Source organism: Aplysia californica, unplaced genomic scaffold (assembly GCF_000002075.1).
Source record: "Aplysia californica isolate F4 #8 unplaced genomic scaffold, AplCal3.0 scaffold00080, whole genome shotgun sequence".
In the NCBI taxonomy this organism is placed as follows: domain Eukaryota; kingdom Metazoa; phylum Mollusca; class Gastropoda; order Aplysiida; family Aplysiidae; genus Aplysia; species Aplysia californica.
Genome location: NW_004797350.1, coordinates 1,095,252 through 1,113,866, shown reverse-complemented (window position 1 = coordinate 1,113,866; position 18,615 = coordinate 1,095,252). Strand labels below are relative to the sequence as shown.

Genomic DNA, 18,615 nt, shown 5'->3' with positions numbered 1-18,615 from the left:
AGACACACACACACACACACACACACACACACACACACACACACACACACAAACCCACACATTTATCCATGAGGCTTTCACAATGACTTGCGACTTGATTATAATATTACGGATCAGAAAATTATTATTGTCATCGTTTAGTCTAACGTCTTCAATCTGTTTGAATACGATGAGTGGAGTGGTTATAAAAATTATGACAATTTAGTTAATGATAAGTCATCCCTTTAAACCGGCGTAACTTTTATCACATACCATTAAACAAAGCTACGAAAATACAGTTGGGACTGTTTAAGACGGCCACCCATTGTTGAGGAGAAAAGTGGTTGTCTTAATCAGGTCAACGTCTTACACAGTGAAATTCTAATATAAGAAATAGCAAAGGGAAAATGGGAAGTGGTCATTTGTAAAGGGGAATTTTCAAACAGCCGACCACCCCTTGAACCTTGCGACCTCTTGAGCTCGCGGGCTCCCGATTTATTTATTTTTTTATAGATAGCCGATAGAGCAGGTTCGACTGTGTACGATTCATCGGAGAATCAAGCTTTTGTGCTGCACATCGTTGCATACTGAGTGTTTCTATCTATTCCTTTTTAAGTTCCAACAACTACACTGACGAGCTGGCCTGGGGCTCCCTGTGGCTGTACCAGGCTACAAATGACCACAAGTATTTGGCTGAGGCTGAGAGACAATTCGACCCTGAGCCTGCATGGGGCATGTCCTGGGACGAGAAGACCATCGGAAACCAGGTCAGAATTCCTTCTTCTTTGCCAGGTGATCTAGAGCAGGGGTGTCAAACTCAACCCCACAGGGGACCTTACTCAAAGTATGCTTAAGGTTGCGGGTCGATATGGATCAACACACGCTGAGCAGTAGAAAAATTAAAAGTTAACATGAATTAAAAAAGTGATTAAAACAGACAAAAGTTAAAATAGTAACAAAAACAGTTTTGGCTATAATGCCAGTTTGTCAGAGCTGGATTTTTGACATCTTTATTTGGCAAAAAATTCGTTTACGTTTGGGGCGCAGTAAGATTATGTATTATGGAGATTCTCAGGATGAAGTACCTAAAATTGTCTCGGGTTATACTCGTTCGCTGGGCTTCATGCAGCCTGCGGGCATTGATCAAGAAAACCCTTCTCAACATTTCTGACAGAGAGAACAAAAAGTAATTGAGCCATCTATTTTGATAATCAAAGAGAGGTTTTGGGCACTCTCTGTTGAAAAATAAATGGAGGATATATCCTTAAGATTGCCACTAGCGTTATTTGTTTTGTAAGTGTGTTGAGATGTGCCCACAAGACATGCCATGCAGTGTCATTGTCTGTATGTGTATGTTTGTCATTTTTGTTGTCATTGTGAGTTCAATTCCTTAGAGGTAACTCTACTTTGTTGAGTACTTCCTCTGAGTTTTTAGAATGTTGTCATTATTCCACTCAGTCCAAATTGGCTCTGGTGGGCAATGTTGAGGAATTATCTCAGTTGTGTTGAAAATTTCGTAAAACATTAGCAATCTTAATAAATTCAAGCAAAAGGTGGCTTGCTTTTGTCGTGCTGTTTGTCGTGTCATACATGTTCAACTACTCACCTACCCCCCCCCCCCCCCCCCCGGGGGGGGGAGATGCTACTGACTGAAGTGGCTTTAGGCCATTCCCAAAGGGGGACATTAACATGTTCTTATGCTCAGTAGAATTGTAAATGGGCTGATTCATCAATGTCATGCTCATTACTGAGCCTGAAATGGATACGGGGAACTGCTGCTTTTTCTTTCATAATGCTTACTTTCGTCTTTTTTCCTTTACTTCTTTTGTAAGTTTGTCACTCTCTTGCGAGCCGCTATTTTCGGGGTGCCTTGATAGTCGAAGCAGACTTTGTGCTGTTGAAGCTAGAGAGGTGAGCAGAGTAAGGCTGATTCCCTGTAAGTGTAAGGACTTCTCTGTTGACATCCACCCCGTGGCGCTCATGTGACCTTATGCAGTTTCGAGCACCGTACAAACTCTACTAGAACTTTTTTTTTACTCCTCATCGACAGCTTCTCCTGTACAAGCTGACCCACAAAGAGAAGTACAAGACCGCTGTCATTGACACGTACAAGTCCTGGTTCCCCGGCGGTGACATCACGTACACACCCAAGGGCTTGGCTTTCCGACTAGAGTGGGCGTCCTTGAGATACGCTTGTAAGTATACTTAGTTCGATTCTAGTACTTGTCGTCTTTGCCTCTGATAGTCTCCACTACGCGCATTCTCTTTTACTCTCTGACATGCCAACGCTGCAGTCCTGCATATTCTTTGGTTTTAAAATACTGATTGGACATTTGAGTGGAATGTCAAGATTGGGTCTCTCAGTAGTCTCAGCTGCAATAGTCATTTTGGTACTAGTATAACATCCTGTTAGCGCGAAATGGTTTAGAAGGAGAGTCCCACATTTTTTGTGGTTCTGTGGACATGTTGGCAGAAAAGAAGGCAATGCAGAATGTAAATTAAATACGGAGAAAAACATACCAAAAGAATGAGCCGAACAAGAGTGGCATCCAAACTAATAATCAAAACAAAAACAATTAAAAGAATACGTGCATGTCTATTATGGTGGTGCATATGGCAACATTGTGGAGAGAAAGAGGAAACGGACGAAGCCTCGTTATTTTCCTATTGCCATTGCTATTGACTTTGACGCATTTGTTGACATTCTCATTTTGAATTGTTAGCACCATTTTGATTGACTTTATTTTTCATAATTTGTAGTGTCCTTGCCTGCCTGCGCATGGTTGTAAAACTCATAGAGCAAGCTGTAGAGCGTGGATGTGAGCTCAAAATATACGTGCAATTTTACTTTCCTTTTGATTTTTTCGTCTTCTGTTGCTGTTAAGTGTCGAGGGTAGATGCAGTTTTCTACGGCAGGCCAGCTATGCAGCTCTTTCGGTTGGGATATCATAATTTCTCAGGGTTCCCTTGACCCCTCAATCCATTTGTTGCGTGGTCTACCTCTTCTTTTATAGCCTGGGTACTTGGTGTTATAGGCTTTCTAAGCTGGCTGGCTAGGTGACATTCATAACAGGTGGCCGAACCATTCTGTTCTCTGTTTTTCTACGAACTGCAGGCAGGACTCAGTGCCAATAAAAAGGCACTCGATTTTACTTCTTCATTTCTCTGCCTGTCTCTTCTTGTGATGTTAAGGGTTTGCGAAGCATGCAACTTCTATTTATATTATCATTGTCATTATCATTGACCTTGTCTTCATCCCACAGCCAACATGGCAATGGCCGCTCTGATCGCCGCTGACGCGGGAATCAACCCTCGTGAATACCGCCATTGGGCCATGTGCCAGATCCACTATGCGCTGGGAGACTCAGGCCGTAGTTTCGTCGTTGGCTTCGGCCATAATCCTCCCAAGAGCCCACATCATAGAGGAAGGTAACACAACGAAACGAACCAGACGTCTTTTCTTTTTCACATTTCTTGTTTAGCACATGAATGGGCCAAGTTGAACGCTATACAGTCAAACCCTGTTATACCGATTCCCTCGGGAGGAGCATGATGTTGGCGGTACAGCGGGGTTTTCATTTCCTTTGTTAAATACATAATATGTATATTATAACACCGACTGCCCAACGTCAAGGGAACTTGTTCACCAAAGATTTGAGCGTGAGTCCTCACTAAATAAAAGTAAAAGCCTCGTGGGCATTGGCCAGCCTGTATGTTATTAGGCTGATATCTGTCGACGCCAGATATTTTGCCGGGGGGGGGGGGGGGGGGGAAAAAAAAAAACGGACGGAGGGAGGGGCACACACACACACACACACACACACACACACACACACACACACACACACACACATCTTAGGCAAAGTTCATAGGGGAAATAGATACCAGCAACTGATTTTTCTTTTTAATGAAGCCAACTGACAGAAATAAGTGTGACGGACATTTTTTAAAGAGAAATCTTGGAGAACTTCATAATTATACCTCTTAAAACACTTTTCGGCTGTATACCTTTTTTTTTAAAGATTATGACGAGGTCCTCGTATAAATAGCTCCTTTCTCTTGATCATTTACCATTAACGTATCTTCAAAACTGCCTTCTCACTGTGTCTTCCGGGTTTCTGCACAATGTGGAGCAACCATTTACTTTGTAATGTACGTAGCCTATTAGTTGTAATACAAAATATGTATACATGTATTTTTTTTCTATTTGACCCGTCACCTTACACCTAATATATTAAATAATAATTGTCGTTGATATTGTGTCCATGCCCAGCTCCTGCCCTGTGTTGCCTGCCCGCTGTGGTTCTTTCGCCATGAGAGCACCCGGCCCCAACGTGCACACTCTGTACGGAGCCCTGGTGGGCGGGCCAGGCAGCAGTGACGACTACAAGGACGAGCGAGACAACTACCAGAACAACGAGGTGGCCACAGACTACAACGCTGGGTTCACCACCGCCATTGCTGGTGAGTTTGTGTGTGTGCGTGCGTGCGCGCGCGCGCGCGTGTGTGTGTGTGTGTGTGAGTGTGTGTGTTGTGCGTGGGGATATGTGGCTGTATGTGTGTGTGTGTGTGTGTGTGTGTGTGTGTGTGTGTGTGTGTGTGTGTGTGCGCGTGCGTATGAATATTTTCTCTTCCTGTCTGGCCCAAAACCCTTTGATACAAAAAATGTACAATATGTTATCTATCTATCTATCTATCTGCCTGTCTATTTTTCTATTATTATTATTATTATACCCATGTGTTCCCCAGCTCTGAAGCATCTGTACATCAAGAAACTCCACCCCGAGCAGACAGGCTCCGCCCACTGCCCCTACAGTGCCGGCCATGCCGTCGTAGGGTGAAAGGTCAACAACAGGACATGTACAATTTTTACCTCTGGATGGAAATTTTTTATTCTCGAGGTTCATGTAGCAATAGTACCGATATGTTGTTCAAATAAAAATCAAATTGTCTCACTGATCAAGTTTAAGACCATGTACTGACTCGTATTTTTTTTTTCTCCTGCACCTTTGGAATGTCATCATGAAACATTGTTGAAGAGGAAGTTAACCACTCTATTCTACACACCATGGGTCATCTCGTAGTGTTGATGTTGACCACTTTACTATTACTCTACACACCATTAGAGCGTGCGGTGGCGGAGCGGTTAGTGCGCTCGTCTCCAAAGTGGAAAGTCAGGGTTAGAGCCACGGTTCGGACACAGATTTTTTTCGCCCCCTCCTGCCCACCCAGCGCAGCAGTAATGGGTACCTGACTTCAAGTTGGGGAAGTAAAGGCAGAGTGGAAAGGAACTGCCACCCTACCACAATATGCCGAAGGCCCAGGAAGTTGTCTCACTAACAAAGCAATCCCCAATGTCCGGATCGGATGCGGGAACAACCTTACACGCCACGAGTCATTTTGAAGTGCTGATGTTGACTGGTGTGCGTAATTTTAAAGAGTTGATGTTGCAGTTTACCTCTCTCACAGTATAGGTCATTTCGAAGAGTTAATGTGGGCAGCTATACTATACACACAATGAGTTCAATGAGTCATTTCAAACGCTGACATTGAAGTTGACAACTCTTCTAAATACCATGGGTCATAATTTCAAAGTGTTCTACTAGAAGTTCGCCACTCTATTACCTTATACACTTGGTCATTGGAATTTGTATCATGCATACAGCTTTAAAACCATCTGTCAAGACCCAAAGGCTGTATTAGATCTTTTTTTCTTTAAATGTACGTGTTTTCACGCCCCCACTGACACACTTTAGATCATTTAGGAGTCTGACTTCTGACCTTGCCTGTCAAGGCCAACCTGGGTTGAGAGAGATAAAACAACTAGATCTTTGGAAGGCAGAATATTTTGCTGAGTGATGAGAGAATAGAAGAAAGTAAGAAAGAAAAAAAAAGGAAGAAACAATTCACTATTGTAAATGCAAGCACTTTAACAAGAAAACAGGGAGCTAGAAACACCCACCAAACACAATACTATCGTCTATATTACCTCATTAAAACGATAAAAAGAAAAACTGAAATACATATATTTTATCACAGTTTTCTTCATTTTTAATTTTTATATAATTTTTGATCAGCAGTACAAGTGAATGAATACAAAAAAGGATTATGCTCTGACAGTGATACACACGCGTTCCTCAACAAAATGTGCGAGGAGGGAAAGTGAAAATCATCAGCACGCAGCACTTGTGCGTAGAATCACTCGTTCATACAGGAAAAAAATGTAACCGTAATTTATTGTAATTCTTTATATATCATGATCAGCACAGCTCGGAACATGAGGGTGAAATACTTGGCTTGCAAAAGGTATAAAATACTGAAAAAAGTAGAACACACATATAAAGGACTATCTCATTTCAAACAACAAGTCCTCGCAACAGATCAACATAAAATATGGTACCATAAAAAAGTACAACCGGAACAATCATCATTAAAATTCTGATAAAGAGGGGAGAAAAGTGCAATTGCCGAAACAGACACCACAGATCTCTTTGCAGATATCCATGGTGAATAAAAACCACGATCAACTCTGTGAAGCTTGAAGTATAAGTATTATTAGGTCATACAAACATACAGTACCCCACGGGAGTACACTAGCCAAGAGCATGCACTACCTTTAGCCTGCTCTGCACTAAACATCACGCCTCAATGTGAGGTTGAGTAAATATATAGCAGTCAACCCAAGGGAACTCTGGTGACAAGTGCTGTGGGCTCCGGTAAAGACTTAAAAGCATTTACTAATTATTTTTACAATACATTTTCTACGTGGTATTAAGCTGCATCTTACCGTGACTGCATAACTTTTACCTTTGAGCGAGCCACAGTGTGATGCTTGTGAGCCTTCAAAGTCATGCATTAAAAGTGTTTCCATTACAGGTACCGATGCTAAAAAAAATGTAAGTCAGAAATCACCACCAATTTGCACCAAAAGAAGCCAAATTAAGCCAACCAAAGTTACACCTAATCAAGATCTATGCGTGAGAGCACGTCATTAACATACACTTCCCCAGAAAGAGCCTCTAAGCAATACATACAGCAACAAAGCCAGCAACTTAAGACTTCTAAAAAGATGGCAAAAGTTCCAAACCCGACTTTGAGACCTCGGCGCTTTCTTGTCCTATCTCCATTTTTACTAACAGTGAAAACAGTTCAAAACAAAGAGTGAGCTTTAAAAAAAGTCACATTTTCAATGTTAAAAAAAATGAAGATAGGAAAAGAAAGCACTACGGTCGCGACTTGCTGCATAGCCACTACTTTTTATAAACAGCATATTCCCTAACAGGGTTTCAAGTAAAGAATTCAAAGCAAAATGATCTAACCGTACCTACTTCGAGCAGTGGCTGCCACACAGGCTATCGTATAAAAAACAACAGCATTACAAGACTGAAGTATTTAGCAATGAGAAAACAGTTCATTTTTTAGTAGTTTCAGGTAAGATATAAAACATTTTGTGGAGTAGCTGATGAAAACTTTCAGACTTAAAATTTCTTTTGTCCAAAAGATTTGACCCCTAAAAAGCAGGATTTCTTTGAGTAAAAGTCTGATCCAACAAGCAAAATTCTTTACTACAGTTCATTATTACCAGAAAATATCACAGTGTGTGGCTGTTCAAACCAGCTCATCGTTTGAATTAAGCTTGATGCAGGGAGTAAGTGTTATCAAATAATGGAAAGCATTTTGATTTTAAAACTTGTAGACCATTCAAAACAAGGTTGCTAGCATCAAGAAGAGATCAGCATTTGATTGGTCGCCGCTGCTCTGTACACATGGCACAAAACTACCCGTGCTGCTCAACAGCAAAAGAGGTAGGTCAAGGTCAAATCACAAAGCAGCAATGGCAAAATAATATCAAGAGAAAGCAGCTGAGTGAACAAGTGCACTATGGAAAGTATTAAAGACAAAGCAAACAGAGAAGTTGGGGGAGTTTTTTTCCCACCCAGCTATCCCATATATTTAAAAAATCCTTAAGCTATTTTAAGATACAAACATTAAACACTAAACAGCAAGTGTCTGTACATACGTTACAAAATTTACTGCGTGTATGCTGATATAGGACATTTGGTGATGTGACAACATATTAAGTAAGCAATGTACGAACAGGGAGCACTACTATCATATCCACACAACGTGCAGAACTCTGTGCCACCACTTCCAAAGAGGAAATTTACTCATTAATCCTATCCATACGCTTTGCATAGCAGTCTGTCAAAATGATTTTTTGAGAAATACTGAAAGTTTCAAAGAGATCTTCGCACTAGAAATATTCTAAAATGTGAAGAATACAACCCTTGGGGTACAAAATGACCCCAGGCGTACGGATAGGGTTAAAGAAATCTTTTGAAAGAATCAGATGGGGACAACGGTCATGATGAGAAGGTATAGAAGTGGCAGCCAAACCAGAGAGCTCACAAACCATCCATTTGGTTTTATGGAACTTGATTTAAAAGTGAGGCGTAAATATAAATTGTGTCAGAGTCCATCCACAGTACTGTCATGATCATCTTCTATCTATTTATACAACAAACCTGGTCTATTTAACGAGATTTTCACTAAGATAGGTGCTGTGTTCTACGAGTGAGATAAGTAATACATATCCATTACTCATAAAATGGCCTATATCAGGCATATGACTGAATACTTCAGATAAAATAATCTTTTTTTTTTTCTAACATGATAAAATCCCCAGTAAAAGTTCATACATTGGCATTGTAATGAAGCCTTCGAGTTGTCTTACCCCCGATCAGAAACAATATATTTCATCCTCACTGGCATTTGAGAATAAGAGGATAAAATTTTCATTTTCAATGAGTACCAGGCATCCATCCTGTTAAACATGTAAAAAAAAAGCTCCTGATTACAGTCGTATTTGAAGCTATGCTTTGGAGATGCCGTGGTCATTCAGAAGGTGCCAAAAGAGATGACGTCTGCTGCCAAAATTGAGACCACAGCCAGATTTCTGAAAGGACGAAATCCAGATAAATGATCAGTTACATCCAGAGTTAAGTATCTTTCAAAACATTTTTGTCCAGCATTTTATACCTTTAAGATCACAGTAGCTCAAAAAATGCCAACTGAAATAAGCTAATAAGCTCATATAAAGGTAACTTCTACATTGTTGCATGCATTTCGTGATACAAACTTTACCTAATACCTTCATTCTATCACACTTCATATTCAGAAGACCACAGCAACAGAAAAGGCAAGATTTCAATATGGACGATATTATGATGAACCAGACCCACATAAAGGAATCAAACCTCCTTCCAGCATGAAAGCTAACAAGCACCGACCCACACTTCCCATCAGTACTGGATATGCATACAACAAAGGCACATATTTTCCATTTTCAAAGAGATTGAATTAAAGTGTTCAGTTTATAGATAAGTGAGAGTTTTACAGCTCTTGCAACTCACATGACATTTGTGTTCTGCAGTCAGGTCTAGCTCCATCATATCCACCGAACCACTTGAAGTGCCCGTTATCAGCTGGAAAAAAAAAAAAATTGCATGCAAATTACGTATTTTCTACATGATCACAACATGCACATGCAAATAAAGGTAAACAAATGATGCAAGAATTCTGTTATTCTTACTAAACAACCAACAAAATCACAAATTCATACAAATGCATCATCTTTCACTTTTTCCAAGCATCATTCTACTATAGAGGCAACTAGGATTAGGAATCCTGTGATCGAAGCTCTCTCAACTTAAAACGGCCTTGAACATCTAGCTCTCACTGGCAAAACGGAAGGCAAATGAGGCAGGGGTAAGCCCTGAGCAGTCTACTTGGAGAACCTAAACTGAAGGGTGACAGGGAAACATCAGGGCAATGTAGCTTTTTTAAGAACATCCGAGCAAAGGAAAGAATGGAGAACCATGACCGCCGATATCTGTTGCAGATCTAGCACTTGATGATGACGATGATGAACTTAAAGACAATTTTTCAAATGCACATACCATATTGTCATGGACCAAGAGTTTGGTGATCACTCCTCTGTCAGCACCGAAGTAGACCTGAACAAGTTTGCGAGTCTGGAGAAAAAAATGAATATATCGTTTATTGTTTGTTTGAATACGAAAAAGCACATCCACACAATAATCGTTAAGTTTCAGTTTTAGAAAAGGTTTTATGGCGCTCGCACCTGCATAAGGTCATGAGCGCCAGAAGATTAGAGTTGTTACAAGAGAGTAACAAACATAAAAAAGAAGAAGGGGAGATTAGGACGATAGATGTTTGATAGGAAAGAAGGAGCAAACCACACCAGAGCACCCACCAACCACCCGCTACAATAATTGTCATTCAGTGCTGGGGAAAAAGTAAGACAGACAAACAGAAACAACACAGTGAAAGTAAAGAAGTAGGACGGAGCTGCCAGAGGCACCATCCAACCACCCGCATACATCATTCAGACACCAGGCTATTTCAGCAACAAGGTCGAAGGCCGAGGAGATCATTTCATATTCCATTTCTTCCTTGTTTTAATTTTTTTTTTTAATCAAAAACTCCTAGAGATGCAGTATTCCTTCATAATCAAAGTCATCAATGAGCTCTTTGCCACCGACACATATATGATCGGAGCATTATAGAAACAAAGAAAGAGTAAACTGACATGGTAACACCCACTACATATTGGAAGGAAAAAAAGCAGGACAGACAGAAACCACAGTAGGCAGCAAAGAAACAAGAGTAACCAGTGACAACCTTCAATGACCATAAAAGTAAAAGTGGAAGAGGGTACAAGTATGGATGACTCTATACTGCAAGAATCATTTGCTCCAATCCAAAACAGGCATATCAATAAGATAATGGTGAATTGGCTCTTGGGGCTCTTGGAAAAAGCAAGACAGACTGATAGAAATGACAGAGACAGTAAAACAAAAGGACCTGCTAGCAGCACCCTCCAACTATTCTTAACACCATATAGCAAGCTCAATTACCTAATCTGGAACGTCACTAAGAATATATACAAATCACCGACAGACACAGAAATAAGAGTAGCCTAACAAAGACCAGAATGGGTTCTCTCTCACTGACCTCAGCATTGTAGCAGCGGACCAGTTTGTCCATTCCCCCGGTGAAGAGATGGCCCTGGCTGTACCAGACGCTGTTAACGATACCTTTGTTGTCCTTGTAGAAATGGTCCAGTGTTGCCGTCTGAAAATAAAACGAATGCATATATTTAGGATTATTTTTAAGAAAAACCAGCTTTGATTGAACCTTTCTTCAAACACAAATTAATCTTGAAAGGTGAAAGCACTTTCTCAATGTCAATCATGTCTTCCAACAGATAAAAGAAAATCCTTACATGATTTCACAATAACTACCTGAGCTTCCAGTATATTCACTCAAAATTCACCAGCTAATTCCTCCCCCCCACCCTTTACACACACAAACACAAACACACACACACACACACACACAGAGCAATCTTGCCTATTAGAAACATAATCGTTCACGTATTCTGTTTCTACTGATTACCAAGTACCTATCTGTAGATCGGTAAACTAAGGAAGAGAGGCATAAGTACCTTTCCTAAGGATATCAAACTACAGTCAAACCTGCTGTAACGGCCACATACTCCCTCAGGTTCATAACTATCCCCACCTGACTTTCCTCTCCAAGAACATACAATGTAATTCATATGAGGGAAGGACTATTTTGAGAAGATGGACTTTCAGTATATAAGAGACACCTTAAATGTTTTATCAAAAAGACATAAAGACCAAAAATTTTACTTACCTGAATGGAAATGTGGCTTTTCAATCAATCATCGTTTCCCATAAAAATACTTACATGCAAATTCTGAGCCAGCACAGTACTGTCCCCAGAGCCACTGTACACAAGATGGCCATGAACCTGAATAGTGAATTCCAGTAGATTTGAATATACAAACAAACAAACAGGTACACAATAAGAACACGACATCTCAATTATTTTCACATTATTTTTGCGCTGTTATGTAAAAGAGCTGATGTCTTCCCCCCTTCCCTAACAAAATGACAAAAATATCCCTCCTCTCTCAATTACTTGTTATGTGTAATAACAGCTTCCAATGCAAACCTTACAATATACATGCACACTAGAAGTCATAAGTGGAGGTTTACCACTATTTGGTTTGGGGGTTTTTTCATTTCCAAGCCAACAATCAGTCTTTAATTACAAACAAAGCTTAAGTTCACTGTACATCCAGCCAATCTATTCACGAAAACCAATGATATAATGCGTCACTACACGTTGGAATCAGGCTCTCCACAATTTAGGGGCATATGGAGTTACTGGTATCATCGTAAAGCTTGTTCATTTGTTTTGCTTTACGTAAATATATACCCAGCCAATCATGAATAGAAGTCTACATATATACAATTGAAGGAGGTGGGGGTCACCTGTTGTTAGGGGTAAAATTAGCAAGAATATGGCCACCAAAGTTTTGGTGACTTCCAAAGCTCGAATGTCCTTAAAACCTGCAAATTTACATTTTTTTGTGCCTTTGGTCAATGTTTTCAGTAAAATCCACAAAGAAATATGTTTTTAAAGGACATAAAAGTAGTTGAGGCAACAAAAAAAAAAGATTCGAAAAAAATGCCCAACATGTAGAACTATGCTGGCTTCTTTGGTTTTATTATCTTGACGAGCGCCCGATGTGATCACGATGCCTCACAAAAACGGTCCCTCAAGGACCCTCTCACCTGTATGGAGAAGGCGGTCTTGGAGTGACCCACCAGGATCCTCAGGGGCAGGAGGTTGTGCGTGTCCACCACAATGATGGCCCCATCCTGGGCCGCCACACACAGGAGCTTGGTGAAACCTTCCTGGGCCGGGGCCATGCAGTGGATGGGTCTGTCGCTGCACACAAACCTCTCCTGTTCCTTCATTGCCTGAGAGAGAGAAACAGGGAACATGGAAATCAGCACTCATTATGGACTTTTATGTCTGGCAACTTCGTACAGATATCTCACTACCTTAGAATTGCAAAGTTTAATCTGACATTTTTGGCCATTTTGAGTTACGAAGACCATGAGGTCAGGAACCAAATGTTCTCTCTGCTTTACCAAAATCAAAAGATTATTAAAAGTTGTTTCCAAGATATTCAAAGAACTGCATTTGAAAAAGCTTGGAATGTTGTGAAACTCAAATTATTTAAAACAATTTTCTCAAAACTGGGTACTGAGCAGATGGAACTTGGTAATTCTGAGGTAGTGATCTGTCGACAATTCAGTCTCTCTTGAAAAATAAGTGCTGAAGATTAGGGGTGCTACAAAAGAGTAACAAACAGAAAAATGAAAGACAGATCAGGACAATAGATGTTTGATGGGAAAACGGAGTAAACCAGATCACATCACCCGTCAACCACCCACGTGCAAATTTTTTAGAGCCTCAGAATGTTTGCCAAATGTTTGTTTCAGTGTATAGAAACACACAGACACTATAATGGCTATTTCATGTATGTAAAGAGTAAGACAAACAGACAGAACAACAGAATGGAACAAATGTAGGACCTACCAGTAGCACCCTACGACCACTCACTCTTTAAAATATGAGGCAAAATATACTATGAAACTTTAAGACTACACAAGATTTTCAGATTCATGCTATGATGAAAAGAGAGAGGGAATGCATTATGTAAACAGCCTTTACAAGCTTCCAAACATGCAAAACAAAACATGCATGGGTGTCCAAACATAACAACACGAAAAGCATTCTCACCACCGTATCAAACACCGATATCTCTCCTGTGTTTGTGCCAATGTACAGAAGTGAAGACACCAGCAGAAAACACTTCACCACCACCCCATCCAGGAGGAAAATGCGGGCAGTCTTAGCCCAGCTGTCACTCTGGAAAAAAAAGAAAGTACGTATAATCTGATAATTCTACTTAGAAACTGTGAATTTTTACTAATTTTTAAAAAGATTTATCAATTAAATATTTCACCTTTCACTTAGTTTTCATAATCAATTCTCTGAAACAATCTTTCCGGAGCAAAAAGGCTAAAGAATTAAACAACAAACAACGGTTTTGCTGCAAAGAGAAAGACATTGATACTGCTTAGGTCATAACCCTTATTTAACACAATGAAATGATGAAAAAAGCACCCAAAAAAACCCAATAGAACTAAATAATAAAAGATGGAACTAAAAAAAAAAAATTTTTAATTTAAAAAATTGAATCTTCCAAAGCACATTCAGATCATCTGCTTCATTAAACATAGGTCCTGTATTGCTCCCTTTCTTGAACTAAAGTCACATTAACAGTGACGATCTCATTCTGACCTGATCAAGGATGACCATCTGACCGTTCATCCCCAGAACAGCCACATCCTCCTCTCCAAGCTTGGCGATACACATGCACTGAACATCCGGATAGTTGTACTTGTATAAAAACGTTTTGCTCTGTACGGATGGAAAATGAAAATACAAAATGAACAATGGCAACCTCTATTATCTCATGAGAAATGTGCACTGGTTCTGTATAAAAGCGACAAACACTTCTAACACGCAGACTCTATCTCTCTCAGAAAAAAAAAATAAACATGTTGGGTTTTTTTATTTAAGTTTAAAAACAAATAAAAACAAAAATAAAAAAATTAAGGGCTGTATTCAAAACTAAACCCATTCCAATTTATTGTAGCACTGAGGAGAGAATAAGATTAAGTTACACCTTGTGACTCATAGTCCTAAAAGAAAAGCACTTTACAGTGACCTCATCTTTCAGGAGCAAATGTACACAAATGCTATTTCAAATACAGACCTCCAGAACAAGAAAATCTAAGAGATGGTGTGCCACCTCACTCAGGCTTAATGGATACAAAAGTTAAGACTACCAGACAAGAAGGATTGATAGCTTGCAAACTATACACAACCAGTTCCTCTCTGTCGCTTATAGCCACAATATCTTTGCATTTTTAGAAGAAGCCTACGACTCAACATTCATCGGCACTGATTTCCAAGACAGAAGCTGACCAAGAGTACAAGAGAAAATGACCACTACTGACCTGCAGAGGGCCCAGCGCATCATAGACTCTGACCCCGTGGTTGCGATGACCCACAAAGAGCAGTCTGTTCATCACTTGGATGTCAAAGACGGAGCCGAAATTCCCAGGAAGCACGCTGTCTCCCTCCTCCAGAGGCACAGATAAAGAACCTTTCTCTGCGAGAGATGGCGTTGAAGCCGAGAGTGGTCTCGAAAGATTCGAAACAGAATGGTCCTTTCCTTTGGAGTGACTGGATCGAATATGTTCACCTTTGGAGAACATCGAAACCTCCTCATCAGACACGGTGATTGTTCCTTCCTCTCGAGACAATCCGCCCGTCGCTTTCATTTCACTTTGATCTTCTCTGAGCTTTCCTCTGAGAGAGCGAATGTGTCTCTGGGAAGCCTCATCTGCCACTGACCCAGAGACATCCGATGTGGTGGAAATGATGTTGCTCACAGTCACTGGTGAGGTCCTGGGGCTCCGACCGAAAGTTTTCTCAAAGCTCTCCCTCATTTCCCTCAAAGTATTTGTACGTAGGTTGATACTGAGGAAGACATAACAATAATCATGTCAACATAACTAAATGGAAAATCAAAACCATCTAAAAAATATTGTCAGATATTACAGCAGTCATACCTACAATCTTTAACTCAGTTAAGACTCTTTTCTTCTCCGAGGCACCTCTAAACACTTGCATTTGAAGGCATTTCTGAAAATCCAAGAGAAGCTCACAATGAATACATCCTTCCAGAAGAAGTTTTCATACAATGAGAAAACGGTATGCAAATTGGATGCTAAAACCAAGTTCTATTTGACTCGAACCTTACTGATAACTCTGGGAGACGCCATGAAAATTAAAGGCCTGATCCCAGCAGAACAAACAACCTGACCTACCTCTTTTGAAGAGCCTGAATCCTCAAATATTGGTGGATGTATCTTATCGAAAATGTCTTCAAATTGCTAGTCTGAGGCCATACTTTCAGCAAACAAACAGATTCCATCCATTAAGCACAATTTGTCGTGCACACTAGAGGCCACATACTAAAAGGAAATGTCTAATAAAACTAATTAGTTGTGCATAACCGTAAACTATAACATACCTCTCTGAATCAACTAATTCATGATTGGTGGAGGAGTCGCACTCAGCGACAGTAATGTTTGAGTTTGTCCAAACCCCCGATGCGATCACCGTCTTCGCCTGTGCAGCGTTCTGCGGCACCTCCTTGTCAGCATCAGCCATGCCCCCAGAGACAGTGGTCAACCCACCCTGGACGTCACTGCTGTCAGCGCTGTTGTTGCCGCTGGACGCCTGGCCACTACGACGCACGCGCGAGGTCACGGCTTTGATGTCCAACTCGTTGCCAGTGGCTTCTTTAGCCCCTTCCCCGTCTGAGGAGGAAGAGGAGAAAACCCAATGTCGTCGCCAGCGCCTCAGGCCGCTGTTGTCCCTCTCTTGTCGCGTCTTACGAATCTTTTTCTTGCCGTCGGAAGCGAGGCTGGATTGGTACGAGCTCCCCTCAAAGTTCCTCTCCATTAAGTGAAGAGCTTCAGCAGACCTCACTGCAGCCTTGTCCAGGTTGCCATAGATGCCTTAAACAATAAATTCACAAATAACGCACACATTTATCAAAAAAATATAATTTATCAACTTCAAGGACAAGTGAATTATTTTTTTAAATACATTTCATACATTTTTTCATACAAATTCTTTAATTTCACTTGGGATTTTGCAACAAAACATATCACTGCCCCAAATAAATCCTGGAAAAAAATTAATAATATGCCAAAAGCCTCAACATTGAGCCAAAACCTTTTCAAAAGAGTCCTGTAAACGTGTGATGTAAAAAATGAATGAAGTCACAAACCATTTCTTTCCCTTGCAGGAGTTCACATGCATACACAAAGCACCTTATTAGCAACTCAGTAACAACTCACATGAATTTTTTTAACAGCACTTTTTAAGAGACAGTCAAAAGAAACCCAGTGGCTAAGTAAGTAGTGAGTTTAGACTCTAAGTAATGTCAAGCAAGTGTCTGTGATACGGAGCTCAAATGGAAGGTCACTGGGGTGTGTCCTTGAGAAAGACACGACAGCCCTGGCTCAAAATACAGGGCGCTGGACAGTGGCCACTGACAATGGCATGGTTGTAAACTGTTCTGTATTTGTGCAATATTGTGCATTTATGTATTTATTTGTGCATGTATTTATGTATGTACGTATTTAAAATGTGTATTTATGTATGTATGTATGTTTGCCATTGTAAACCAAAGTGCCCTTCTGGGACAAATAAAGGTGTAAAAGTGTAAGTGTAAGTGTTCCATCATTCAAAATGAGTTAAAAATTGAAAAAAATAAGAACCTGCTTCTTCTTGCAGCTCCAGTTTCTCTATGATCACAGAGCAGGGCCGAACCACCTGCTCCCACTCTTCCCTAGGGACATACACGCTGCTCACAGCATCGGCCTCCTCCACCTCGATATTGCTGTCGTAACCCCTGACCTCGCTCGTGTTGGTGTCCGAGGGGGCAGACAGGATGACGGACAAGTCGTGGTGGTGCTGCGCGTCAGCCGAGGCCCCTGGCGTGCTGCGACAGTAACGAGAGATCTGCTCGCCGAGAGAGCTTCCGCTGGCGATGCTGCTGGCTATACTGCCGATGTCAGAGTCCTCTGCGCGGGGGCTTGTGTCTCCAACAACAATAGCAGCCGATGACCTCGGGGGTAAAACTACAGATGGATGCGGCGCTGAGACGAAAAAAAAAAAGAAAAGTTATAATTAATGCGAGGCTCAAAAACATAAGAACACTACACTTTCTACTTGCTATTGATATATGAGTGGGTGATGTCAATAGGAAGATTTGTCATAAAGAGATCTCGTCAGTGTGTTTGCGTTTTGGTGCCTATAAAATGGCACCTTGCACTGTATGCTTCTCAGGAAGTTGAGATTGTTTCAGAATGCTATCAGGTCTACTGGGATAATAATATAGAATGTAAAACGCATAGAGCTTGCTGTTGAGCAGGAATTTGCCCTATACAAATGCTATTTAATCAACACAAAACACATTGCATTATTCAAATTCTTACCATAAATTTAAAAAGTAGACTTTTTTTATTTTAATGGTAGGAACCAGTACCATAGAACCACTAGGAACCAAATGCTTGTTTTAGATTCAGGGTCCCCACCAAATCCTGGAAAATTTTTTCAAGACCCCCAAATTTTTTTCAAGACCCCAATTCGAGGGAAAAATCAGGCCGCTGCGCGTCAAGAATAATCCCCCAAAAAGCCCATCTATCAATGATAAAAAGTCAAAATGTCTATAAATGAATGCAAATGTACGTTTTGTAGTATAGTCTTCAAACAATAGATGACTATAATACTGGGTGACTGCCAACCCAGCTTCTCAATTTTCCAAGGGAGGGGCCTCATCCATTTTCCAGGAACACGTTACATAACAATGAAAGCGTGTGCTCCATTTATTATATATAATTTATATCTAATATAATACATGTATATGTTTGTGAATACACACACATACACATGTAGGTACATTATATCCAGTCAACAACATGTCAGTGTGGCACTGGGATCTTGAGAGACTTTGGTATTTCAGTCTGTTCTTACTTATTTCTATTTTCCCCTCATCATATTAGCCAACATAACAAACTA

General features: G+C 40.5%; 2 protein-coding genes across 4 annotated transcripts in view; one reads left to right on the top strand and one right to left on the bottom strand.

The window, feature by feature from the left end:
• LOC101846123 (endoglucanase 4) overlaps window positions 1-4,953 on the top strand; it is a gene marked incomplete at its 5' end in the record, with an annotated part of 14,747 nt that extends 9,794 nt beyond the window's left edge. The window contains 5 exon segments of the mRNA XM_013080291.1: window positions 596-746; window positions 2,030-2,174; window positions 3,243-3,408; window positions 4,253-4,443; window positions 4,729-4,953. Coding sequence (XP_012935745.1) covers window positions 596-746; window positions 2,030-2,174; window positions 3,243-3,408; window positions 4,253-4,443; window positions 4,729-4,820 — 745 coding nt within the window.
• Window positions 4,954-8,633: 3,680 nt separating this feature from the next.
• The window catches only part of LOC101845761 (zinc finger protein 106), a 32,324-nt gene continuing 22,342 nt past the window's right edge, over window positions 8,634-18,615 (bottom strand). For all 3 annotated transcript variants that reach the window (XM_005094357.3, XM_005094358.3, XM_013080289.2), the window contains exons 12-22: window positions 17,313-17,693; window positions 16,055-16,544; window positions 14,973-15,498; window positions 14,251-14,370; window positions 13,687-13,815; window positions 12,669-12,857; window positions 11,776-11,838; window positions 11,017-11,136; window positions 9,939-10,013; window positions 9,393-9,464; window positions 8,634-8,935 (exon numbers count right to left, since the gene is read on the bottom strand). In XM_005094357.3, the coding sequence (XP_005094414.1) occupies window positions 8,852-8,935; window positions 9,393-9,464; window positions 9,939-10,013; window positions 11,017-11,136; window positions 11,776-11,838; window positions 12,669-12,857; window positions 13,687-13,815; window positions 14,251-14,370; window positions 14,973-15,498; window positions 16,055-16,544; window positions 17,313-17,693 (2,249 nt within the window). In that variant the 3' untranslated portion in view covers window positions 8,634-8,851. The remainder of the gene's footprint in view (window positions 8,936-9,392; window positions 9,465-9,938; window positions 10,014-11,016; window positions 11,137-11,775; window positions 11,839-12,668; window positions 12,858-13,686; window positions 13,816-14,250; window positions 14,371-14,972; window positions 15,499-16,054; window positions 16,545-17,312; window positions 17,694-18,615) is intronic.